This window comes from Dasypus novemcinctus, chromosome 29 (assembly GCF_030445035.2).
Source record: "Dasypus novemcinctus isolate mDasNov1 chromosome 29, mDasNov1.1.hap2, whole genome shotgun sequence".
NCBI lineage: Eukaryota > Metazoa > Chordata > Mammalia > Cingulata > Dasypodidae > Dasypus > Dasypus novemcinctus.
The window spans coordinates 21575371-21594490 of NC_080701.1; the positions used below are offsets into that span (position 1 = coordinate 21575371).

General features: G+C 47.2%; 1 protein-coding gene across 3 annotated transcripts in view; it reads left to right on the plus strand.

The window, feature by feature from the left end:
* Positions 1 to 19120, plus strand: part of PLEKHA2 (pleckstrin homology domain containing A2) — a 68383-nt gene that overhangs the window by 12150 nt on the left and 37113 nt on the right. For all 3 annotated transcript variants that reach the window (XM_004446434.5, XM_004446435.4, XM_058289930.2), the window contains exons 2-3: positions 950 to 1113; positions 18717 to 18773. In XM_004446434.5, the coding sequence (XP_004446491.1) occupies positions 973 to 1113; positions 18717 to 18773 (198 nt within the window). In that variant the 5' untranslated portion in view covers positions 950 to 972. The remainder of the gene's footprint in view (positions 1 to 949; positions 1114 to 18716; positions 18774 to 19120) is intronic.

Sequence of the window (19120 nt, forward strand, 5' to 3'; positions counted from 1 at the left end):
TCTGCTCGTGGAAACGAGCTCATCCGTGGGGAAGTGTATAGCGTGCCTCCTGCGCTTTCCTTTAGCCCTTTGGAGAGGACTAAGGCAGTCAGGAGGAGGAAGGAGACGGACGTGAAGGTGTGTCTCCTCTCCCATTGCCAGAGTCTCCCTGTTCTGACACCCAGTGGAAATTGTTTAGGGATTGGACTTTCCTTCTCATCCCTCATCCTTTCGAGCAGGTGCTCAACTGCTTGAGCCACATCTGCTCCCCCAGAGTTTTATCTCGGGGTTTGAAGAGCTTAAATCCTCTCTGAGATAGTTTCATCAGCTCTAAAATGGGTCAGGAGATGTCTGACCTATTTCTCAAGGTATTTGTCAAGAGTAATAATAATAGCTCCTATTCATGAAGTGCTGAATGTGTGCCAAGAACTTAACTCTCAGCGTAATCTTCATTGAAAGTGGTTAAAATGGGAAATTTTATGCTGTCTATATGTTACCACAATAAAAATTGTAAAAAAGCAAAACAAACAAACTTACGACGTGTGAGTACTGTGATTTTCCCATTTTACAGGGCAAACACTGAGGCACGGAAAGGTTAAATAACTTGTGGCCGTACAGTCAGGAAGGGGTTGGGACTGGAGTGTGAGCCCCAAGTCCCTGATTCAAGGTCTTGACTCACATCCTTGATTACACGGAGAATGCCCACCCTGATGCGTGGCACGTAGTAGGGCCCCGGTCAAATTAGTTGCGTGCCCGCTCACGCATTTGGGTGCCTGTGCGTGGACTTGACAGAGGCTGCCGGTGGCTGTCTGGGATGGAACACTTGGCGCCTTAGGGAGGAAAGCGGGGAGGGAGCCAGCCTCCCATCTGGCTTGTCACGGGGGTGAGTCAAGCCGGAGAGAGGTTCCTGCAGGTCCCGAGGCAGCACCTGCTTCACCCTGCTCACCGGCCCCCGCCTCCTGCCTTTCAGGGTGATGTGAGCAGAGACCAGGAATGCCTTATGTGGATCGGCAGAACCGCATCTGTGGGTTTCTGGACATCGAGGAGAATGAGAACAGCGGCCGGTTTCTACGGAGGTACTTCATCCTGGACACCCAGGCCAACTGCCTTCTGTGGTACATGGACAACCCCCAGGTGAGGGGCAAAGCGGGAGGGCGACAGGGACGGGCCAGCCCGGGGCTGCCCGGGGGAAATGCACCCAGGGTCAGGCTCCCGGGCTTCCTCTCTCCCCAGCAGCCCATACCTGCTGGAGGGGCAGGAGGGAAGCGCCCACAACACACCCATGCATTTACTCAAGGAGAAAACCTTCCCATAGCTCAATGGGGGAGAAAGCAGCCCATCTCTCCTGGCCGTGGGGATGTGCAGTCTTCTCCCACATTGAAGGAAATTGACCCATGGAACAGTCAGGCAGTGTTGTCTTGGTGAAGAGAAAGGCCTTTTGTTCCACCACCCTACAAAGATTAATCCAGACAATAGGCAAGATGGCAAGTCAAGCATAAATTTAGTTTAGATATGTTAAAAAAAAAAAAGTCAAGCAGAGGCCAGGCGGGCCAAATCCAGGCTTGCTCTCCTCCTTGATAGCCGCTCCTGCTCTTCCAGTTTGGGGCTCCTCCCCCGCAGAGAATGTGACCTGGTTCCCTGAGCTGGACACATTTTGGCCTCCAGAATGGAAGCGCCATAGACTCCTGGGTTGGAGGGCAGCCGGTTTGGCTTCCTCACGCGACGGATGAGGAAACCGAGTCACAGACGTTGGGATCGGCTTAGGCAGGAACTGAACCAGAATCAGGCGGCTTGCTGGGCATTTGGTGGAGACCAGGCGCAGAGCAGGCGGGCCACCTAAGTCTGCTGCCACAACTGGGAATTGGTCCAGTTAACCATTGGTCTGGGAAAAAGCTACGCTCCCCCTGATTTGGGGTCTCAGGTCTTTTTTTCCTGGCCTAGGGAGGGCTCTTGGCTCCTGCTTCCCCACTGCATGGGAGCAGGTTGATGGAAAGAGATCCGAGTCTGGTGTGACCTTGACTAGCCAGATTGTGGGCCGTGGGCATGTCTGGAGGGCGTGGGGACCGGGATCTGGCTCTGGTTCAGAGGCTTGGGGAAGAGAATAGTCAGAGCTGGGGATGGATTTGGGCTTTAAGGGGTGGCTGTGAGACCTATGAGTCTCTAGGTCATTATGGGCATTAATTCTCTGGAAGCCTCTGGTATTTGTCCTCTGGATTTGACAGCTGAGAAGAAAATCTATACATAGAGAAAACATCCAGTAAGTCAGCTACTGTTGATGGCATTCTCCATGAAAGACGTAATCCTAAATAAAACTGTGGGGAAGCGGACTTGGCCCAGTGGTTAGGGCGTCCGTCTACCACATGGGAGGTCTGCAGTTCAAACTCCGGGCCTCCTTGACCCATGTGGAGCTGGCCCATGCGCAGTGCTGATGCATGCAAGGAGTGCCGTGCCATGATGGGGTGTCCCCTGCATAGGGAGCCCCATGCACAAGGAGTGCGCCCCGTAAGTAGAGCTGCCCAGCGCAAAAGAAAAGTTCAGCCTGCCCAGGAATGGCGCCGTGCACATGGAGAGCTGACACAACAAGATGACGCAACAAAAAGAAACACAGATTTCCGTGCTGCTGACAACAACAGAAGCGGACAAAGAACATGCAGCAATATAGACACAGAGAACAGACAACTGGGGTGGGGGGGAGGAGGGGAGAGAATTAAATAAATAAAATTTTAAAAAATCTTTGAAAAAAACCAGAACTGTGCACCAGATACTCCTACCCCCCCCCCCTTTTTTTTTGAGGTACTGGGGGCTGAGGATTGAACCTGGGACCTTGTATGTGAGAAGCCGGCGCTCAACCACCTGAGCCACATCGGCTACCCTGAGTTGGTTTGGTTTTGTTTTTTCATTTGTTTTGCTTGTTGTTCGTCTTTATTTTTTCAGGAGGCACTGGGAACCGAACCCGGGACCTCCCATGTGGGAGGCGAGGGTTCAGCTGCTTGAGCCACATCTACTCCTCACCCCACGCCCTTGATCAGCCTTTCTGCTGGTTATTTTCATTCGGATTGCTGAATATTCGAAATGAACCCTATGTGTGGGTATTTGTACACCCTTGAATTAGCCTGGAACTCTTTTTTTTTTTTAAAAAAAGATTTATTATATTTATTTCTTTCCCCCTCCCCTGTTGTCTGCTTTCTGTGTCCATTAGCTGTGTGTTCTTCTGTGTCTGCCTGCATTATCAGGTGGCACTGGGAAACTGCATCTCTTTTTGTTGCATCGTTTTGCTGCGTCAGCTCTCCGTGTGTGCGGCGCCATTCCTGGGCAGGCTGCGCTTTCTTTCGCGCTGGGTGGCTCTCCTTACGGGGTGCACTCCTTGCGCAACATCAGCACCACGCGTGGGCCAGCTCACCCCACGGGCCAGGAAGCCCTGCGTTTGAACCCTGGACCTCCCTTATGGTAGGTGGACGCTCTATCAGTTGAGCCACATCCTCTTCCCTAGTCTGAAACTCTTGTCCCCTATAAAATTTGGATCTTGGGTTTGCTTTTGGGCCCTGCTGTATCATTTCTTTGCCTTTGCTGTCTCCAGCTGCCCACACCTGGCTCATCTTAGATTTCACTCAAGTTCCTGAGGGAATTTCCACTGTGACAAGAAGTTGCATTTAAGGTCCCTCTTTCCCACTCTTGGAGAAGTCTTTTTGGAATGAAGCCTTCATTGTCAGTAGACTTGGCTTCTGGCTGGCCAGGGATGAGCCCTGGAAAAGCAGGCTCTCTGAGTCTTATCGTCCGCTTTCTCCCTCCCCTTTGTGTACCTTCTCCCACTCACCTCCTATTTTAGCTCTGTTAAATTAGTGGATTTTTGTCTTGGTTCATCTGTTTAGCTCCATGCTTCGCTTCCAGGAATAATCTTAACCCAAATTCACTTGCTTGGGAATCCTTCCTAGCTGTTGCCAGCTGCCTCCCCTGAGAGTTGCATCCTCTCTACCAGGGGTTCTTAACCAGGGGTCCGTGAGCTTGAATTGAAATTCAAAAAAAACCATTATATTCCTGGGGACGTGTTGGTGCAGGTGTGATATATTTATTAAATAACACACAGTAGAGTGTGGGCTTAGTGAGAGATCTGTGGTTTTCACCTGACTGGCAAAAGGGGTCCGTGGAACAAAAAGGGTTAAGAGCCCCTGCTCTATATTTTGGCCACAGGCTGAGAGTCTTGCTGTCACTTTGCTGTCAATGACAGATCACCCAGGGCTACAGGGACACTTTCTGCCAGATTTGGAAGGTTGCCAGCCCTCAGGATTTCCCTGGCGCTGGCCGGTCTCTGACTTGGCTGTCCTTTGGTTCCAGGACCTGCACTGACCTTGGGTGCCAGGCCTTTGGCTGCTTTACTGGGCACTCTGGGGTCAGCCTTGCAGCAGGACCCACCCTGTCTGGGACAGTCTCTTCTGTCCTGTCAACTCAGCGCTCAGGATGCTGTTTGTGTAGAGCCTTCTTTGACCTTGAAATACCAAGTACAACTTTGGCCTTTGCCGGAGACTCTTTACTGTTTCCCAGGAAGCAGATTACAGCTCGCTTGGCATATTGCCTACAAAGGGAGATTCTTGATGTGACATAGCAATAGTTGAGGACAGTTTACTTCCTCTGTCATTGGGTTGGCTCTTCTTGGTAAACACAGTGCCCAGGCAATCACTCCAGACTTGCGAATGGGTATAATGTAAAATGGTTTTAGCTAACATTTATTGTTACTCACCACGCACTGTTCTAACAAGTTCGTTGGATTTTCATTTCATTCTGAAAGCAATCCTAATTGGTAGGAATTACCATCCTCCTCCTAGAGCTGAGGAAGGTAAGACAGGGAAAGAAACTTGCCCATGATTATGTAATAAAAAAAATGGCAGAGTCACGATTCAAGCCCAGACAGTCTAATTCCTGGCTCCTGCTATTTTTACTGGTAATGAGAGAGTCACTTTAGTGTTGCTTCAGAGGAAGGAAAGTCTTCAAAGGTCATCTCTGATTGAAAAAGAGAAGTCAGAGGACTCTTGAGCTTGGGAGGTGCAAAAGGGCAGGGAGCTGATCTGTTTCAGCGTTTTAGCCTTAGTGTCCAGCATTTGATGGATGTGTGTCACCTGGTGAATGAACGAACACACTAAAGAGAGACAGGTAAAGAGGACTACCAGGAGGGAGGCCCCCAGGAAATGCAGAGCACCTGACGCCTCTCTCCTGACCTTGGGGTCAGGGCCGAAACAAGCAGAAGCTCTGCAGAGCGGGGCATGGGGCCAAGCAATAGGAGTCAGAAGGTGGTTTGGAGGTGATCTCCAGGAGCAGACTGGGGGGTTTTGGTCTGTCCCTGGGAAGAGAGGCACTGGGAGTTGTGTTTGGTCCCTGGACATCTTGCCTTTTTTTTTTTTAGGATTTATTTATTTATGCCCCCTCTCCATTGTTTGTGCTCGCTGTCAGCTCTCTATGTCCATTCATTGTGTGGTCTCTGTGTCTGCTCGTCTTCTCTTTAGGAGGCACCGGGAACCGAACCTGGGACCTCTCACGTGGGAGAGAAGTGCTCACTCGCTTGAACCCCCTCAGCTCCCTGCTTTGTTGTCTCTTTCATTGTGTTTCCTCTTTGTGTCTCCTTGTCGCGGCATCTTGTGGCATCAGCTCGCTGTCTTGCTCGTCTTCTCCAGGGACACCGGGAAACGAACAGGACCTCCCACGTGGTAGGCGGGAGACCAATCACTGGAGCCACATCGGCTTCCCGGGACATCTTACTTTTAGAGGGAAAAGCACACATCTGGTATGGTATCATCGTTAATTTTGTAGGCAGGGATAAATCAGGACCTTTCTGTACCCAGGCCTCCAATCTTTACCTGATAGTCAGTGTGTGTTGAGTGTGTCTTTGTAACTACTGCTGCTGCTACTCTTGCTTCTAATTGCAGTTTATACGTGATGAGTGGTTACCATACACCAGCCACTGTGTGAAATGCTTTACATATATTATCTCATTAAATCCTCTCGCAAGCCCTGGGACACAGAGACTGTTAATGCTCTCACAGGACAAAGTGATGGTTTGGAGCTGTGTGCACCCCAGAAAAACACGTTCTTCAATCTAATCCGTTCCTGTGGCTGTGGACCCATTGCAAGGAGGACCTATTGATGAGGCTACTTAATGAAGGTGTGGCCCACCTCGTTCCTGTTCCTGGAGTCCTTTATAAAGGGAATGAATACAGTGTGTGAGAGAGAAAGCCATGGAAGCAAGATGCTGAAATCAGTGAAACCCGGACGGGAAGGGAGAGACCAGCGGACGCCACCATGTGCCCTGCCCTGTGGTAGAGGAGCCAAGGATGGCCGGCAGCAGGGCTTCAGGAAGAAAGCGTCGCCTTGATTTGCACATTTTCTTGACCGCGCGCTGTAAGCTAATAAATTCTCATCGTGTAAGCCAACATGTTTCATGGTATCTGCTTCCAGCGGCCTCGCAAATTTAGACAGGTTAAGAAAAGAAGGCACAGGGGAGCTCAGTGACTGCATTCAAGGTCGCGTAGGTTGTGAGCGCAGAGTGGACTTGGAGCTGGCTCGGTCTGACTCCGGAGCCTGCACTCCTCCTTTTGTCTGCTTCCTTCCTCCTGTGGATATTTGTGCTTTGGCTCTGAGAAGAGTCCTCCAGAGAATGTGGAAGGTGAATTACGTGAGGATTTTGTCCCCAAGAAGGTTCTGGTTCAGATGGGGAGATGAGAACCACACACATGAACTGTAGGGCTAATAATTCCGGCCCGTCATTAAGCTGAGTGTCCCAGAGCCCGTATTTCTGTGGAAGGAGAAGGGCGGTGGGGATTCTCCTGCCTCTGCCCGTTGGGGGAAAGATGTAGGGCCTGAGGCAGAGCCTTCGGTGGAAAGTTCTCAGGCTTGTGAGATAAGAGTCCAAGGCTGCAGTTCTGACTCTGTAACTGATTTATTTTTTTTTAAGATTTATTTTTTATTTATTTCTCCTCTCCCCACCCCCCGTTGTCTGCTGTGTCCATTCACCATGTGTTCTCTGTCCACTTGCATTCTTATCAGCAGCACCAGGAATCTATATCTCTTTTTTATTGCTTCATCTTGTTGTGTCAGCTCTCCGTGTGTGCAGCGCCACTCCTGGGCAGGCTGCATTTTTTTCGCGCTCGGTGGCTCTCCTTGCAGGATGCACTCCTTGCCCATGGGGCTCCCCTACGCGGGGGACAGCCCTGCGTGGCCTGGCACTCCTGGTGTGCATTAGCACTGCGCATGGGCCAGCTCATCACACAGGTCAGGAGGCCCGGGGTTTGAACCCTGGACATCCCATGTGGTAGGCGGATGCTCTATCTGTTGAGCCAAATCTGCTTCCCTGTAACTGACTTGTTTTATATCTTGGATAAGTGATTTATCCTCTCTGGGCTAGGGGCCCTCTAAATGACCCTTAGCATTACTTTTCACTCTTGATTTCTTAAACTGCTGAGAACAGAGAGAGAGTCTGGAGCTCAACAGCCTTACGCAACACATATTTTCTGAACATGTCCCAGGTGCCGGGTGCAGATGCTACAGCGGTGGACACGACTTAGTCTTTGCCCGCATGGCATGCTCCTCACTGTAGGTGGGGAGGTAGAGAAGTAAATAATATATGGTAGAAGATTGTTTGGGGCTCTCCTTCCTGGAGGAGGTGGCACCAAGGCCGGATGTGGGATGATGGGTGAGAGTAATATCATTATTACTACAAATTATTCATAATTGTAGAACACTCTGGGTTTTGAAGCATTTTCACTTGCAATGTATCATTTCATTGTTACACCCGCTTGTCATAAGCAGAGATGCAGGGGAAGGGAGAGGAATTGTAAGGGTGGGAAACAGAAGTGATTGTGGGGGCAGAGGCAGGATCAAGGAAGAAAGCTAAGCGGGGGCTTAGAGGTGTGTTTAAGGGGGGGGCTTTCCAGAAGGAGATGCTGAGATGAGGATTCGGACCCTGAGGTGTGTGGGCAGGTGCTTTATTAAGGAAAAGCGCCTACGGAGATGAGTAAGGGAGCTGGGGAAGCGGGGCAGGGAAGGGAGGACAGAAGCAGGGGTGTGAGTGCAGGCACAGGGTAGGCTTTCGCCTCGTGGAGTTGTCCCAAGGAAACTGGGCTTTCCTCTTCCGGCAGTGGATAGTCTCTGGCCGGTCCAGGTCTACAGATGTCGGCGAAATGGCTCTGTCCCCTGAGGGTAGTTCCCTGCAGCAGTGCTGCAGGTGCCAGCCATGGAAAACACAGCAAGATGGCAAGGAAGAGATCTGTGGGCATCTGGGACGCCAGCGGCAGTGCCTGCTCCTGGGCACACAGTGGGTGTGTGCTGGGGATCGGAACACGGGGTGGATCAGCCACGCTGTGAAGGTTTGGTCGAGTTGAGAATGGAATGGGTAGAAAGTAGGGAATCAAGGTTTTTAAACTCAGGGAGTAGTGACACTAAGCAATACAGCATGGAACCCGTTCGCTTAAAGGAGTTCCTGTAAAGTGGTGACGGTAGCACGTTGTGCATGCAGTTTACACCACTGAATTACTTATCGGAGTGTGATTGAAAGAGGATGTTTTAGGTGGTATATCTAGCACTAGAATAAAAATTAAGAGCACAACCATGGGACTGTTTTACACAGTGAACCCAAATGCAAACTACAGACTATTTTTAATAGCATAATTATAATAATATTCTCTTATCAGTTGTAACAAATGTACCACACTAATGCAAAATGTTAATAATGGGGGTGGGAATTAGACCTTTGTATTTTCTGCATGATTATTTTTGCAAACTACTACTGCTTTAATAAAATTTTTTTTTAATTTTAAAAAGAATTCCTACAAATGGAAAATCATTTTTTTTCTTTTTTTAAAAAAGATACATAGATCACACAAAATGCTACATTAAAAAATGTCAGAGTTTCCCATATACCCCACTCCCCACACCCCCCACTCCTCCCACATCAACAACTTCTTTTATTAGTGTGGTACATTTATTGCATTTGATGAGGAAAATCTGAATATTATTGATTATTGTCACCAATTTGCTACTGTGTTTAAAAAACAACATGACAAAAATAGCAAGGAAACAAGTAATTCTTGAGTTGAAACAAATACTGGCTGGATTTTCCTTAAAATATTGCACTTGTATTTTAATTTAATTTAATGTTGGTCCCTGTCTTGATAGAGGGGATGAAATTCCTTAATTAGGGCAGCTCTACTTTATTACAATGACCTACAGAGGAACATGCTATTTTTTAGTTGCACAGGAATACTTACTACATTCCACCTTTCTAATGCCCACTTGGTTAAGCCATTTTAAGACCAAATTATATATTTGGATATGGACAAAATACAAAAAAACCCATGAGAACAATGTTGTACATTATTGTTTTTGTTAAATTTACTCTGTAAAATTAATTTTCTTGGCAAAAAAAAAACCCACTCAGATGCTTTTACTCTCCAAAGGTCACAATGTGAATTATGGATCATCATAATATCCAAAAAGATCGAATGCATCTTTCCTGGTAATTTGGGGAACCCAATGGCTGAAAGCAATTTGTTCCATTGATTGGGGCAGAGAGTCTTAGCAGTGTTGACAAGACAATGGATATTTGGCTGAATTTTAGTAGAAAACGGAAACCTGGTAGGAAATTATATTAACATAGAATGTGTAATGGACAGTACTGATGTTGTGAAGGTTCAGTGAAAATGGATTGTTTTTTAAAATTACATTTCTGAAAAGAAAATCCCCTTAGTTAAATTTGACTGAAATCCAACAATATTTAGATTTCTGTGTTAACTTGTCAAAATGCCAATAGTCAGGAAAAATGACTTTTAAAAATAAAAAAATACATGCAAGTGGTATGAAATTCAAAATGTAGGAAAGCATCTCTAGTGACAAGTTTATCCCTCCCACTCCTGACCTGCAGCTTTATATTCCCTTCCCTCGGGGCAGCCAATCCTCCCAAATTCTTGTGGATCTGCCCAGAGATATTCTTTGGTATACAAGCTCTTTGATAACTTTCAGATATTCAGCAGTTGTTTGGGCAAAGGCTTTTTAATTCATGAATTTTGTATAACTGATATATTGACTACCCATATGGGCACATAATTTCATGGATTAAGTAGCATTGCTGTCTTGCTTTTGTCCTTATTGCATTGAAGTAAGAATGCAGAATCCTTTGGGAATAAATCCCAAAAGAAAATTTCAAGGGACTGATCAGTACTTTTACCAAATGCAAATTCTGCCAAGGGTAAAATTATTAGTTTTAAAAATTAAAATTATATGTGGACTATTTGAAAGTTTCCATAAAATATTACAAGTACAATATTTAAAAATGTAGTAACCTCATTTTTTAAACAAATTTTGTCTTTGTAACAGGAAGTACATTTTCTAAATTAAACTATTAAGAATCACTTGGGACAATTGTATTAAATAGTTAGCCCTGCTCAATATTAAAGTCCAACAGCTAAAGAAATAGAAGCAGTGAAACTTAACAGAGTTTTTTTTTTTTAAAGATTTATTTATTTATTCCCCCCCCACCCCGTTATCTGCTCTCTGTGTCCATTCACTGTGTGTCCTTCTGTGTCTGCTTGTCTTTAGGCAGCACTGGGGATCTGTCTCTTTTTGTTGCGTCATCTTGCTGCGTCAGCTCTCTATGTGTGTGGTGCCACTCCTGGGCGGGCTGCAGTTTCGCGTGGGGTGGCTCCCCTTGCCCAGAGGCCACTCCTTGCATGGCGGGCACCCTTACCTGGGGGCATCCCTGTGTGGGCTGGCACTCCTTGCGTGCAGCAGCACTGCGCGTGGGCCAGCTCACCACACGAGACAAGAGGCCCTGGGGAGCCAACCCTTGGACCTCCTATATGGTAGGCGGATGCTCTATCTGTTGAGCCACATCCGCTTCCCTTAACAGAGATTTTACTTGTGCAAAATCATGGGGGTGATTGTTCAAAGTTTTCATAAAAATTTGTGTTTGGTTATATTGTGTTAGGTTTTGCTTTAGGTTTTAATCTTCCACATTTGTTTAACATATCTATTATCTATGTATTTTAACTTTCAATATTTAATATATCTTATCTACATCTATTTATAGATATTTATATATCTATTTTCTGTTTGTGTATCTATATGCAAAAGAATTGCATTTTATTGTTATTAAAATGTGCCTCTAAGGCAGAGCAAGTTGTTTTATGTTTGGGAAAGGGATTGCCTCTTGGACTGCTTTCAGAACCCTTTATGTCAGCCGAGCATAGGACAACTTGATGAATTCATTAACAAAGGAAACATCCACTTTTTGATCCTGCTAGGAGTTTGGCATAGAGTTTCCTGAGATGTCAGGGGTGCTGGTGTGGTGGGAATGGATAAGAAGGGACACATTTAAAGGACATTGTGAAGGAGCAAAATGACAGACTTAGTGACTGGCTGAAGGGGAGAAGCGGTGCAGTCAGAAGTTTAGTACCTGCGTGCCCAGGAGAGAATGCGGGACACTGACAAGGGGGGAACCCAGCAGGAGGTGGAAGAGAAGCAAATGTGGAGGAGGCAGAGCTGGGGGAAGGCCTTGACTTATGAAGGATTGACTTGAGTTTAAGATTTATTTTTTTATTTCTCTCCCCTTCCCCTCTCCCCACCCCCCCTTGTTTGCTCTCTGTGTCCGTTCGCTGTATGTTCTTCTGTGTCCACTTTCATTCTTATCAGCGGCACTGGAAATCTGTGTCTCTTTTGGTTGTGTCATCTTGCTGCGTCAGCTCTGTGTGTGCGGCACCACCCCTGGGTTTTTTTTTGCACTGGGGGCCTCTCCTTGCGGGGTGCACTCCTTGTACGTGGAGCTCCCCTATGCGGGGTACACCCCTGCGTGGCATGGCACTCCTTACGCGCATCAGCACTGCGTGTGGGCCAGCTCACCCTGTGGTCAGGAGGCCCTGGGTTTGAACCCTGGACCCTCCGTATGGTAGGCGGATGCTCTCTCAGTTGAGCCAAATCTGCTTCCCAAGTTTCAGCCTTTAGAACCATTCAGATGACCAATAGTTAGTAGTTTATTGCCTCTTTGGACCCAAAAGTTTCTGGGGGATTATCTGTAGCCCAGGCCTTTGACTCTGTCTTTATGTTGCTATCCACAGGCTCAGGAGACGTGAAATAAAGGGAGCTGGGGATGGGGTGACCAAGAGACTTCCACATCACGGAGCTTATCCTGGCTAAAGAAGGCACTGGCATATGTTAATAAGAAATAGACAATCCAGATAAGAGAATAAACCAACACTGCTGTTTATGATATGGAACTGGCTTCTCATGAAGGGGAAGATTAAATCCATATTTGAACTGGAGAATGGGGAGAGTAGCCACGGGCATTTCACGTGTCCTCAAGTTAGTATCAGGAGGTGGAGGAGAAGAGAGAGATGTTTGATGCTAGAGCAACAGGTAAAGCCCCCTGCTCATGTCCCCTGATGCCTAGGGATAGTTTGCTCACTTTCCTCTTGGTTATTCTCTCATGCCAGGGGTGGAAAGTGGGGAAGAGGGAATTATATTCCTCCTCTCCGGCACCTGCCCTCCATAAGCAATTCCTCTTCTGAGCGTCTGTGTCTGGCCTTGGCTTTTACAGTTTGAGCTATGGTTTCAGCTCATGGGCTGCCGTGCTCAGTCCTGCCCTAGCTGTGGGATGTCCTCTTTTCCCTCAGCTAGGCAGTTAACTGTTGGTTAACTAGCAAGCTGTTTGTTTTTGAAAAAATATTTTAAATTTATTTTTAAAAGATGCTTAGTTTATGTAATATGTTAGATAAAAAAATATAGGGGATTCCCATATGCCCCACTCCCCACACCTCCCACCCTTCCCCACATGAACAGCTTCTTTCATTGGTGTGGCACCTTCATTGCAATGGATGAACATGTTTTGGAGCATGACCACACAGCATGGACCACAGGGTACGTTGTAGTTTACATTCTCTCCATTCCATTCTATAGGTTATGGCAGGATATATACTGTCCTGCATCTCTCTTTGCATTGCCACCCAGGACAACTCCAACTCCTGAAACTGCCCTGTTACACCTCATTTTCCCTGGCAAGCTGTTTTTGACAGCCTGCTCTGTATCTGGCTGTTCCTTGTCATCCTGAAATGACAGAAGGGAAGGGAAGCAGGCACCAGTATCTCTCCTTCCCCCTTCCCACTCTGAATCCCTGGTCCTTTGGGGTTTGGCACCCAAGAGCCAGTTTGACCAGTTTCAGTCCTGCCCAGTTTGGCCAACTCTATAGGGCCTCCTCAGTGTAACCCAGCTGGGCCTGCTCCTGTCTTTACTTTTCATTGATGAGCAACCCTTAGATAATAAGCAGGTCCTTGTACATTCAAAGGGTTGCCTCACGAGAGGTGGCATGATAGGAGAGCTCCTGGGATTGGGAGTCCTAATGGGTTGGCTTCAAATATTGCTGGTCTGACTACCTACTACCTGTCTGACTGGCTCGGTCCTTAGTTTCTTCACCTGTAAAATGGGATTGTTAGGGTTAAGTGATAATGTGTGAAATTACCTAACAGCGTGCCTGGCACATATTAGACTCTAAATATATGTTGGCACCAAACAAACCATTGGATTAATACTTGGGAGTTATGAGCTGTCTTCATTTGGCTTCTTGGGAAGGCACTTCTCTGAGTTGCACCTCAGAGGACTCATGTGATAAATGGGTGGGCTGCACCAGAACCTCTAAAAAGCCCTTGAATTCTGATGTTCTGTGAACTTGTGACTCTTTGGTCAGGCTTTACTCTTACTAGAAAATGGGCAAGATGGTAGAAGACAGTCAGGCAAGTTTTTCTGCTTCAACAAGAAACAATGCTGCTTTTAGAAAAAGGTTTAACATGGCAGGCGAGTCACATCTGTATGTGGCCCTAAGTTCCTTCTTTAATGATTGAGAAGGAAAATCCATGTGCTGTTTGTTCATGGTGAGTGAGATTTCCTTGGAGGCTCTAAGTGGAAGAAGAGCATTGGAGTGGAAAGCAAGGTGGTGTCAGTGTTTTTGTAAACATGCAGTCATTTAATTAGAACCTGCTGTGTGCTCTGCATTGTTCTAAACAATTTAAAAATCCAAGGAGTGTACAGGCTGCTTCTGATGTGAAGACATCCTCATCCACGGCTTGCTGCCACAGACATCTCCTTTTCCTCCTCTCTGATTACTGCTGGTGCAGCAACCAGGGGTCTCCCTCTCTGCTTTTGACGGGGTGTGGCCCTTTTGCCCATGAGCTGCTGTGTCTTTGTGCAGGACCAGCCAGTGTCCACAGCAGTGGTCCTCAAACCTGGCAGCACAGTGGCATCATCCAGGAGCTTAAAATAAAACACAGAAGCCTGGACCCCATCCCAGATCAATTAAAACTGGAGATGGGCATGGGTAATGCACATATGCAGCCCTTCCAGAACTTAAATCCCATCTACCTCTATCCCCATTCCCTACCTGCTCGGATGCCCTTATCTCAGACCCTTCCTGTCCCGTTTTCCCAGCACGTTCTTTATCTCCCTCTCCCCAAATCCTTGATCCCTTTTCATTTGGGATTCAGTTCTTTCATGCCCCTACTACTCCAGGGCCCTTGCCTCCGGCCATGGGAACTGCAAACTGAGCTGGCATGTGATTCTGGCAATAGAGATAGACCTGGTGTTACCATCCAAGTTTGAACTTGACCATGTGTTCCCAGAGAGACACTGTTTTCCAGTGGTGGATAGAAGTTGTGTTGATCTTCCAGTACTTTTTGAGCTTAACAGGCTTTTATAGATTGGTTTAGAAACTTAACCATCATGCCATATTGTTTTCATTTAAAAATTGAGTTTGCTGTGTGAAGCAATATGATTCTATTCTTGTCTTCAGCGTGCTTAAAATCTAGCTGGAGAGAAAAGACTTAAATAAAATTCACAAAAGAGAGTGGATGTGGCTCAAGCGGTTTAGGTCCTGCTTTCCACATGGGAGGTCCTGGGTTTGGTCCCCGGTGCCTCCTAAAAACAGAAACAAACAGCAAGCAAACAAATGGAAAAAACTGACTCAGAGACACCAATGTGGTTCAATGGTTGAGTGCCAGCTTCCCACATACCAAGTTCTGGATTCAATCCCTTGCACCAGTACGTCAAAAAAAAAAAAAAAAAAAAAAATCACAAAAATATACTCCAGTACTGAATCCAGGGTAGAGTTTGTCATGTTGGCCAGTCATTCTCAAACTTGGGTGTTTTTAGGGGTCACTTTGGCATTTAAAAAAATACACCTGCTCTGACCCCAGTCCACCTAATTCTGATTCAGTGTTTTGGAGATGGAGCTTGGACCTGGGCTTTTTAGAACAAGTTCCCCAGAAGATTCGGATGTGCACCAGAGTTGGAGAATGCTCGGTGAGCATGACTTCAAAAAGAGGAGAGGTCGCTGCAGCCTGAAGGAGGGGCCTGAGTGTTGTCCTTGGCCTGGGGCCAGGGGCAGCGGCCCACCATGGGCAGCCCCTCTCGAGCTGCTCTTCCTTGGGACTCTTGCCCTGACATCTGGCTGCCTAGGCCCTCAGCGGAGGCGTGCTGGCACATTCTTCCTTGATCAGGAAGTGTCTGCCTGGGGTTCCTGGTGTGCCATCCTAGCAGCGAGCTGTCACCATTCATTGTCCAGGTCCAGTAATTAGAGTGGACACTGAGCCGTCACTGTAGATCAAACCTTGGGGATCTTGGGGCTGTTTTCGTGTGTCACCCATTTCCCTTGGGGTGGGGAAACTGCACTTTCAGGAGATTGTCATGTTTTCCTGGCTTCTCCTGGAGGAGAGGCTCTGCGTGAGCTGAACGTGATGGAGGCGGGGATCCCACACAGGCACCTCTGGGGTATCTCAGCCTGGAGAACCGCTGCTGCGTTTTTCTCTCTGAACAGGGAGAGCTGAAAGGAAGGCAGGGAATTGGTTGGGGGGGGGGGGAGCTTCCTGGAGGGGCAGAGGGGATGGAGTATTTGAGATCCCATCGGCTCCTATCTGTCTTTTAATGTGTGGGTTGGGGTCAGCACGAACCACTCATAATTCAAGTTACAGCTGCGGGGCCTTTGGGCTGTGGTTTGGCATGAAGGGAGTGGGTTGCGCAAGACCAGCCCTGAGATTTGGCATTTGCCTCTTGTAATTAGTGTTGTGGGAGGGGGTAGGAACTCCTGTATGCCAGGCTCTTCCTCTGTATTTTCACGTCATCCTCACAACACTCTACCACGCAGTGGGGCTTGTTATCCCCGTTTTATAGGTAAGGAGCTCTGCCTCAGGGGACGAATGATGACTGTCACAGCTGGAATTCCAATGGGGCGAGCTTTTTTTTTTTAACTTTATCTTTTTTCCTTCTTTATTTTTTTTTAAATGTTATTCAAAAAATATGAGGTCTCCATATACCCCCCCATCCCCCTCACCCTACTCCTCCCACATCAACAACCTCTTTCATCATCGTGGGACCTTCATTGCATTTGGTGAATACATTTTGGAGCACTGCTGCACCACATGGATAATGGTTTACATTGTAGTTTACACTCTCCCCCAGTCCACCCAGTGGGCCATGGCAGGACACACAATGTCCAGCATCTGTCCTTGCAGCACCACCCAGGACAACTCTCAAGTCCCGAAAATGCCCCCACATCTCATCTCTTCTTCCCTCTCCCTACCCTCAGCAGCTACTGTGGCCACTTTCTCCACATCAATGCTACAATTTCTTCCATTACTAATCACAATAGCTCCATAGCAGAACACCAGTAAGTCCACACTAATCTATACTCTACTCCTTCATCCTGTGGACCCTGGGATGGTGATGTCCACTCCCCCTCTATATCAAGAGGGGGCTTAGATTCCACATGGATGATGGATGCAATTCTCCTGCTTGCAATCGTAGGCCCTCTTGGCTCCCTGGTGCGGTGGTTGACCTTCTTTACCTCCCTATCAGCTGGCCAGGGTAAGTCTAATATACTAGACGGTAGGAGCTGCAAGCCTGCTGAGGCTCAGGGCCTGGCTGTCGCATGGACAGCAAGCTTTTTAAAGTACACCGTGTGCTTCCAGCATTGGTGTGGAAGGCAGGAGACCTGCTTTGGGTCAGACTCTGCCCCCAGTTCTGTGACTTTGGGCAAACTCCCTCACACTTCCCAATTGGAAAACGAGGGGAACAGGACCAGATGCTCCATCTCTAGCAGAGGTCAGGGGCACGGGTGGCCTTGGCGTGGACGCGGGCCTGCTTTTGGCAGGCTGACTGAGATTCAGCTGAGTCTTTGCCGAGAGCAGTCAGCCTTCTCCTCTAGGCAGCGCTTTCCACTTACTCGCGCTTTGGGAGGCTTTAGTACCTCTTTGGGCTTTGAGTTAGAAGGCTAGCAGACATCTCTCTTTACCCAATAGAGGTTTCCTACAACAAAACAGAAAACAGCAGTCACCATGGAGTAAAAAAAATACGCCCATCAAATCCTCTGTATCTGAAATGCTAACCTGGCTACTCAAAGGCACCTTTTAGACTTACGGCCTCATTTGCAAATGGAGGAAGATGGAGTATATGGTTATTTCCATGCCTGTCACTCTTAAGTTTCTAGGTTAGTGAGAATCTTTTTATTGTATTATTTCTATTGTGTGTGTGTGAATCGGACATTTCCCACATTGACTTGCTTCAAGCGATGGATATTAATTTAGATAATTGGGGTTAAAAGGACTCTTCCCAACCATCTAAGAAATTTCTTAAGGGGGATTTTCTGGAATGACAGGTCATTGAGACACATTGGTACCAATAAGAAATTTTACTGTCAGTCCTTCAGGAAATTTATTAGATTCCCATTATCCAAGATTCACCTCTGTTTATTGTTCTATGTTAACTGCAGGTAATGGGGTCTTCAAAGGTTATTCTTTGAGGCTTGTGGCAATGACCGAAGGGGTTTCCAGGAGCTCCGGACAGATTCTTAGGTCCGTGGGGAGTGGTAGTTCCCAGTCATAAATTAGAAACTCTTAAGACTGTGATTTTTGAACTGGCCATTCCTTTGTCTCTTTTCCTTCCTGTGTCTTCCCGGCTTCATTTCTGACCATAGAAAAATTGGTAAGCCAAAGAGGTTACGCCAAGGTAGAGAGCACCGCTGGCTGTGATGCCTGTGCGTTTCTTGCTGTTTTAGTAGTATTGTGCGTTTCCTTAATGTTCTATAGTGTACAGACTCCATTTCAGCAGACCTGTGAGGTAGGGTGCACAGATGTATCTCTTATTTCCGTATCATGGGAATTTATATCTTAATTTTTCCAAGAAGTTGAAGTGGCTAAAAACAGGGCAAAGCCAACGAGTAGATGAGAGCAGTCAGGGCAGGAATGAAATAGTTAACTCTTGCTGAGGGTCTCCTCTGTACCAGGAACGACTCCAAGAGCTCTTAAATGTACTGACTCATCCCTGTAACTGCCTTGGAGGTCGATACTTATTACCCCTGTGTGTACAGAAGGGGAAACCGAGGCTCAGAGTGGTTAAGGTGTTGCTCGCAGTCAAGTGGTGGAGCTCACACTTAAAACCATGGCGCCGAAATACCTCTCTATAATAAATAATGTCAGGGGTGACATTAATGTTCCGGCATGCATGTCGTGAACATCTCACGGCAGGAATTACCATCACCGTTCCACAGAGGAGGAAAACGAGGTAAAGAATGGAGGAAAAAATAAAAGACTGGAGCTGTTGTTGAAGGTTGCAAAGCCAATAAGTGGCACAAACATCCAGAATCTTGGTCTTCTGTCTCTTAGTGCTGTTTCCACTACTTCACGTAATGTCCTACTTAAAAAAGGAAAATGTGTGTTTTTCAGAACCTGGCAATTGGAGCAGGAGCTGTTGGATCTTTGCAGCTGACCTACATCTCGAAGGTAATGTTAACCCAGAGCTTTGGGAATTCCCGCTAAGTGGGAAAGCCTTTGGGCCTTAGCATTTGGGGATGTTGCCTGTGGACCTTAAAGGGCTCCAGTTCCTCAAGCGTGGCTGATAGAATCTTTGCAGCCAGGAGGGGGTGGCTGCAGGGACAGTTACCAGGTTCTTGGAGGGTGGAGTCCACAGCCTTGCTCATTAGGCACATCCGTCAGTAAGTAGTGCTCCCAGCTTCTTCAGAGAAGGTGTAGGTGGCGATTGGCCTGGAGGTGAGGAGTGGGAGATGAACTTTTAAAAAAAATTGGGATGAAAAGGAACACAAAAGCAAAAAAAAAAAAGTCCATTAATG